We start from the raw sequence: 7,996 nt of genomic DNA on the forward strand, positions 1-7,996 counted from the left end.
AGCCACAGGTAACTAGTCACAGGTAGCTAGCCGCAGGTAGCTAGCACTCATGTCTCGCCTCTCTATGTGTGTCTGTAGTCGAAAGCAGGCAGCCAATCAGACCGCCGCTTCAGCAGCTTTCCTAGCCGCTCGGCTCTGCGATTCGGACAGGAAGTGGAGGGACGGGAGGAGCTCGGACCTCCCTCCCCCCTCCACAGGTCCCTCCCCCGCCTTAAGAAAGCCCCGCCACTGCTCAGCCCTCTTCCTCCTCTTCCTCAGCATCCTCCTCCTCCTCCTCCTCCTCCTCCTTCTTCTCCTCATCCTCCACACCATCCCATGCCGAGCCTTGCTGCTCCTCATGCCGCTCATCCTCAGGAAGCCCTGCTGCAGCATCAGGGCCTGCAGAGCTTCAGGAGGTGAGAACTGAAGTCGCGTCGCTGCTTCACTCTCACTGCACAGCTGGAGGCAGCCGGTTCTGCCCCGTTTGCCGCCTCACTTTCAGTTTCCCTGCGTTGCTTCTCCACCTCTCACAGCTAAAGTTGGATTTTAATCTTTCATTTTGTTCTCTGCTACTCGGAACGCCGTCCTCGGCTACAATCGGTGCAACACTGATCTTTTCATTTTCCATTAGATCAGGGTCAGCGCGCAAAAATAACGAACATATAATCCCCTTTTGATCCATTACGCTTTAACATTTCTCATTCTCCCAACACGACTCCATCACAGACTGAATCTTCTTTTAAATTCGCCGCAAATCCTCGCAGTCGGCTCATGAAAACGAACCCCGAGACTTTGCAAATCAGTCTCGATGGGACTTCAGATCCTGGCTAAAGCAAAGCGGGCGAGAAGAAGAAAAAAAGAAAAGAAAAAGAAAAGATTTGAAAGCACTGCGGCAAATTGCAAATGCGAAACTTGAAAGAAAGAAACCGTTTCAGCCTTTGTTCTGTCGGCAGAAGGCAACAGGAGAGGAGATGAAGGAGCTGCAGCCGCTGATTAGAAATCACTGGGAGGTCGACGGCTGGAGGGCGACGCTGCAGCTGAACCAGGAGTTCGTCTGGAAGGCTTCTGTCGCGTCCAGCGTTTTGTTTTTTACTGTTTATTGTCGCTTTTAGAGCCGTTTAAAATGAGAGAGGAAGTTCGCTGTTTCCTCTAAATGCTGTCTTAAGATTAAATCATGACAATAGTTTTGTTTTTCGTTCATCCTCAAGTTTCTCTGTGGTTTCGTTTTGCTTTTGTCTCGTTTTTACTCACTGTAGGTTCATTTTTCATTCTTATATAAAGTCCTGCAGCTTCATGGAAATAGAGCAACCAGGAAGAAGCAGAGAGAGCTTAAAAATTAGTCTTTTGTCGTGTTTGACAAAGTTATAACGCCATAAATGATAACAACTAGATATTAAAAAGATAAAACTGACTCTACATACTCATGTACATATTTTTTACTCAAGCTGCAGTTCAACCAAGAAGTCCCACCACTGATCACAGTCACTCTTGGCTTCACGGTTGTCCTGAGGAACACAGGATTTGTTTTGTTTTTTAAAAGAATCTGATGATAACAGACGCTTTGTTTTTTATTTTTTTGGTTAATTTTCAATCACACATGTTGAAAGAACTATAAAACTATAACGCCTTAAATCTAAATCTAGAAAATTGTCGTACAAAAAAAGAACAAACCCGGAATCAACATGTGCGACATTTTTCCAATGTTCCAATTTACCAATATTAGAAAAAAAAAATTCTTCTTACGGCACAAAATCATGAATTACTTCCATCCTCGTCTCCTCTCTGCTCTACCTCCAGTTTGGCCGAAAAGTCGCTGAATTTTTCCCGCCTTACCGTCGGTCGCAGCCGAGTCGTTTCCAGCTTCCCAGTTGTGCCGAAGAGCTCAGAATTTTCTGTTTTTTACAGAATCTATTTAGAGCAACCGGTTTATTTTTGGCATATTTTTTTAAACAAGACACGCAGAAAAATCTGATTTTTAAACGCGACAGACGTGCACGTCACACATGAGTAGTTCGAGGACAGTCGGAAAGTTGAAAATCTGAGTTCAAACGGTTCAAATTCAGCATCGTTCTTGTGCAACACTGACTTGCGATAGAAAGTTAAAAACACCTCAGACTCTCCGCGACCAGACTCGTCTGGGACCCACCGAACGCGACGACCGAGGAGGAGCTCCACGTAGCAGTCGGCTAACACCCGCTGCATGCTGCCTGTGACGTTAAAACACGCTCACGGATCGGTAGGAATTTCTTTGCTCGACGTTGAAACGTACGTCTGGTTTCAGCTCACTGCATCCAACGTTTACTTGTCCACAGTTGTTTGGTTCTTTCACATGAGATGGTTTCTGTGTGTTCGACTGCTGTCCTGGTTTTGTGGTTAAACTTCTGCTGCATCCTCACTGAAACGTCTTCATTTTAAAACGTCCGCACCTCTCAGGACGCTTATGCTCCTCCGCCAGCAGGGGGCGACTCCTCTGGTCAGGAGTCAGGCTGCACTACAGTCTACAAGAAGAAGGTTTTAGTTCTCGGTTGTTACCTCGAGTTTACAGTTTATGGTCTCAGCCACGAGACTTTTTAGAAGCAGCGTGATTTTAACTTTCTGAATTCCATTTACAGCGAAACAGAGAAAGATCAGCGATAAACAAACCAACATGGCTGCTTCCACCGCTAAGGAAACGCGAGCTGTTTCTTTACGTGAGTTATTTCTAAAACACGCGTCCACCTGCGAATTGTTTTAAATCTCTGAAGCCCGAGCAGCAGTTTCTGGGTGTTCCCAGAGAAAAACAAATCGTCCAGTTTTAATCTGCTCCGGGGAAGCAGTTCAGCCGAGTTCCTCCCGTTGGTGTCACATGATCACAGGTGAGCCTCTCGTGTCTTCAAGTCGCTCAGTTAGTTTTTATTTTTGGTGCATTTTTAGCTACGACGGGTAGAAAAAAGTGTTTCTGATGAAACCCGTCGCAGATGAGGAGTTCAAGGACTGTTGGAAAGTTGAAATCGCTGCTGGATGTTCAGGTTTTGGGGGTTCAGAGAGTTTGAAAATGAAAACGTATCATCGGTGTGGATGCAGCAGGCGTCGTATCACCAGCTGATTTATGTACGCGCCGGGACAGCGCGGTTTGGTTGAGTTACGGCTCTGATGCTGTTTGTTTCTCAGGCTGCTGTGTTTGTGGTTCAACTTGTCGTCTCCTTCATGTGCATGTTTGTTCCTGAACAAGCGATTTAAGTCCCTGCTGGTTCTGGGCGTCACATCCGACTCCCCCGACGTCACGAACGCACCACCGTCACTGTCGTCCTCCCAGCTACGAGTCTGTGTGATGACAAACACCCCAAAGTTGTTTTTCTGTCTCGCTGCTCGTCTCTTCTGACGCTTGTCGTGTTTTCTCTCTTCCCCCCGCAGCCTTCCTGAAGCCGACGCCGCGCCGCCGGCGGACCCTCGTGGGACGGAGGCGGGAAAAAGCAAAGAGTACGCGACAAAAGAAGAGGAGCTGTTCTCCCAGTACTTCTCTTTCTGACCGGCAAAAAACATAAAAACAACAACAACAAAAAAAAAAAAAAACGACAACAAAACATCCCAATTCTGTCAAAACATCCAGTAATGGGACAGAGAGCTAAAGTTGGACCGCGATCGAACTGCAGCTTTTGAGAGAAATCAAACGTCCACTCGTGTCAGTCTTCAACCTTTCGGGCTTCCAAACCGCCAGAGCGTTTGCAAACACGCCGATCCGTCTTTTCGTTCGTTCATCCTGCAGAATGTGACATTTGTACGAGCTTGAATGAAAATAAAGAGGAAAACTGAAGGCGCGTCAGTGCTGCTGCGCTTTAGTTCAGGCGACGAGGCGGCACGTCGAGGGATGACTCGCTTTTATTTTACAGGTTAAAATGGAAAATAGTGTCGCTCAGATCATCCCTCTGTTACGACGAGTCGGCTAAAATATGACAAGAACCTTCCAGCACGAAGCGAATTTAGAAAATCCAACGTCTTCTTCTCAGCGAGACGGTTCCTGGTGACCGTCGCACGAATGCAGCTGCAGGCGAAGCTGCTATTCCAGCAAATAAAGGCTCGTCCAGCAGCGACGATGTTCTCCTGGTTGGGTTTTTACCAGACGCTCGTCAGTAGCCACAGCGGTGAAGATTCTCGACTCCAGCGTTAACGGCAGAGTTCTGCTCAGAAGGAGCTCGTGAACACGCCCGAGTTCATCCAGAACGTCGTAAACATGTGACTGGTTTCTGTTAAAAACAGTCTTTCAGTTAAGTCCCGTTTTAACCCTCTGAGCTCCAACGGGGACGTTTCTCGATGCACTATGAGGTCGATGGAAACAACGTGAATAGACGGAGACGGAGCGACGCCGTCAGTACGCCAACAACAGGAAGTCGGATTTCTTTGATTGTTTATTTCGCAAAAAGCTGGAATGTCGACGTTGTTCTAAGTGTCCACGGGTGACAAAACAAATGGTGGCTTCACATACGAGAGATATTTTAATATTTTATGGTTTTGATTTGTTCGAACGCTCGTCTCCTCTCTGCTCTGTGGAAACAGTTCAGCCGAGAAGTCCCTGAACTTTTGTCACAAAAGCTGAGTCACAAACGGCTTCACGGTCGCACCGCGAGATTTTAGTTTTTTGTACAGACTCCTGTCACGTAGAAAGGGACTCTGATAAAATATTTTTAAGCTCAGACTCGGCTAATTGTCTTGACGGAGCGACACATCGCAGATTATTACCTCCTAGACTGTTACAAAGTTCAAAATCCGACCATTTTTTCAGTTTTTTCCGTTTCTAGCTCCGGTAACTGGTGTCGTTTTGGCATTTTTTAAAAAGATAATTCGCCTTTTAAACCCGCCGGCGGGTTTTGGGGATCAGAGGGTTAAATAATAATGATGCACTCTGGTGAGAAAAATGTTGTCATGACGGGTATAAAAACTACACCGAAGTCGTCATAAATAATCCCCAGATAGACGCCTCCAAGCCTCCAAGCTCATGCAAATGTCCGCAGACTGCAGCGATGTGTCGTCAGAAACCCCTCGTCTGTCGTCCTCTCTGTTCATCAACATGTGTCTTACGAGCTGTGACGTGGCTGGAAGGGCTTCCCCAGTTCGGCCAGGACGGAGCGATTATTGCCTTGATACTCGCCTTTCATATCGTTGGTCCATCCGTCGTGTGAATCTGTGTTTGTCAAGCGGACGGACCTCTCCGGTTGTGTTTGTGTTTTTTATTTTTGGCATCTGCAGTGCGAGAAACTCCAGATAACGACACCAGCAAAAACTTTAGCTTGCTGTCCCAGTGCTCCCACTGTACAGTGTATGTTTGAAAGTCATTTTGGGATCCCCTGCGCTCGCCGAGGGGCGCTTGATTTATGCATCGAGACGCCTCAGGAGGGGAAACATCCAGACGAACTGAATCAAGCACCCCTCATGTTTTTATTATTCTAGTATTTATAACGTAAGAAGCTACTGTTTTTCTACGGTCTGTTTGTGATGCCAGTGGAGCCGAGACGCAGCCGAAGAGTTCCGTCACTGACGCGCCGATCCACTCCCGGCCGCTTTTTTTTTTTTTTTGTTCTTTTTAAAGCCAAGGAGCGTTTAAGTCAAGCAATTTCAACCCGAGCAGGGAGTTGGTGTCAGTGGCTGGACCCTTCGACTCCGGTCTCCGCCTGCAGACCATAGAGCATGTGAAAACAGAAACACTATCATGATGCTGCTGTCGCTCACTTGAAACCCTCATATCTCCAGTTTTTCGGTGTACTGTCTGTTTTTTTTACTTGACTTGAAAAGTTTACATCGTTCTCGTGCTGAAGTCCATTCAGTAACCTGTACAGTTTCCAAGCTGCATGGTCGTCGTCAGCCCCAAGAGGCTCCGTTTGTTGCTTCGCGGAGGGAGGATGGAGCGACGCGAGGTCCAAGAGTTTACACGTTTCAGTTCAGCACCATCGACGCTCGTCTTCCGTAACAGAACCTGTCGCGGCTTCGGCGGTCCAGGAAGTGTTTCGCTGTTTGCATTCAGACACGATGTCACGCCTCACCGACGCCGTCGCAGCGAATACTGGACACTGTTGCTGAGCTGTTGCACTGAATTTAGTTTGTTTTCTGCAAAACGCACCTTCTAAGAGGTTTACAGTTTGCAGCAGACGAGAGAACGCCTCTGTGTCCTATCAGCCAAATGATTCAGCGTCGAATCGCCTCGCAGCAGCTCGCATACGTCTCATGTGAGATCAAACACTAAGGTTAGATTTACGAGATTGAAAAAAGGCTCCACAGTAGGAACTCACATCTTTTATTCTTTCAGCGTTTCGTATGATGTTGATGATGTCGATGTCCATCAGCTGCTGTAGCTTTTGGTTGCGCCACCGTTCTCTTTAAAATACACAAAGGTGTTTTATTGGATGCGTCTCATCAGCCAGTGTTTTGGTTTATCCTCAGACATTCATCTATAAATGTCAGCAACACCTTTTCCACTCATGCAGCCCCACATCATGATGCTGATGACAATCGTCCTCAGCATGGAGGAGACCAGAGTCCACTAAGTTCATGGAGCATCTAGAATTGTCATCAACGTGGGACGCCCCGGCGGCTCCACGATGAGACGGCGTCCCATGAACAGGAGCTCCAGACACAGCGGTCTGGAGTTTGAATCCTGCTCATGGCCTTTTGCTGCAGGTCTCTCCCCGTTCTTCTCCCCCATCTCCACTGCTCTACTGGAAATAATAAAGACAAATTTACATTTATTTATTAAAAAAAAGAAAAAGAAAGAAAGAAATGTCATCAACGCCTTCTGCCCTCATGCAGCTCCACATCATGATGCTGCCACCTCCGTGCTTCACTGTTAGAACGATGCATCCTCTGTGGTGGTTCTGGTCAGGTTCACACCAACCATGCTGGACTCCATCTGAGCCCAGCACATTTATCTTCATCTGACCAAAGAAGGAGCTCCATACAATCACTTGGTTTCATGTTCTTTGGCAAAGATTCATCTTGCACAAATTTTTCCGTGCTCCGTCATTTCAGTCATTTCAGTCATTTCAGGAGGACATCCTGGTCACTGCTCACTCTGGACTTCTTCAGGATTGTTTTCGTTGTTCACAAATCTTTCTTTATCCTTTCCCATCCTCTGCTCACGATGCAGATTGGAAACCACAGGCGGGCTCGGTTTTTGTTGAGTTTCTACTGTGGGGCCTGAACTTTCAGTGACGTTTTTCTGGATTGTTTTTGATTGTTCACAGGAGGAAGTGCTTCAGCTTGTCGATGATGCAGCTGCTGAGAGGTTGTCTGACACGTCTGCTGTGTGCTGTAGACGTTAGGGTTAATTCATGGATTGTTTCTATGTTCACCTCTGTGTTCTTCCATTCTGTTGGACTTTGTGCCTGAAGAAAGTGTCCGAGCGAGAGCGTTTATGTAGTTACAGATCTCACCGCGGGGATACCAGTCGTCTCCTTTGACAGTCGAGCGTGTTTCATTACGGTAACGAAACACTTCCTGACACCAGGTTGAGACCTCCGGCAGACCAGCCTGTGAAAGCATCGTGAAGCTGAGGTGACGCTGAACATCATCGTTTAGTGTATTCATGGAGGTTTAAATGTAAATATTGACTTGCAATGTGACAAACCCCGTCAGAGAAACGGTAAATTAAACCCGTCTGGAACCGCGGCTGGTTCACTCCTTCATGCACACTGTGAAGATTATTCAAGCGACTATGCTCATTATTGACATTTTAGCTTCGACGTCTGCATCCGGCAATGCAGAAGCCTTTTGCTCGCTCTCAGTTCTTTTCCTAATAATACGTTTTCTCACAATCACGTCCGATTTTACTGCCTTTCCTTTTTTTGTGTGTTTTGCTGCTGAAGAGTTCAAACGGTTTCCCTGTACCCGACGTTCGGCAACACACGGCAACACAGGAGGGGTGTTGTTGTCCCGGAAACAAGAAGCACATCCCGACAGGCTGCCTCGTCTTGCAGCAGCACAGTAAAGGATCATTCCAGTGTTTTTTTCCAAACTGATGGAGTCGTTAATGTATTTTTACATTCAGTTT

General features: G+C 46.9%; 1 protein-coding gene across 1 annotated transcript in view; it reads left to right on the forward strand.

Annotated features, from left to right (window-relative positions):
* The window catches only part of LOC103365072 (protein FAM184A-like), a 70,066-nt gene extending 66,653 nt beyond the window's left edge, over positions 1-3,413 (forward strand). The window contains exon 21 of the mRNA XM_008292403.1: positions 3,373-3,413. Within this exon, the coding sequence (XP_008290625.1) occupies positions 3,373-3,381 (9 nt within the window). The 3' untranslated portion in view covers positions 3,382-3,413. The remainder of the gene's footprint in view (positions 1-3,372) is intronic.
* Positions 3,414-7,996: the final 4,583 nt, after the last annotated feature.

Source organism: Stegastes partitus, unplaced genomic scaffold, assembly GCF_000690725.1.
Source record: "Stegastes partitus isolate 25-593 unplaced genomic scaffold, Stegastes_partitus-1.0.2 Scaffold807, whole genome shotgun sequence".
Lineage (NCBI taxonomy): Eukaryota > Metazoa > Chordata > Actinopteri > Pomacentridae > Stegastes > Stegastes partitus.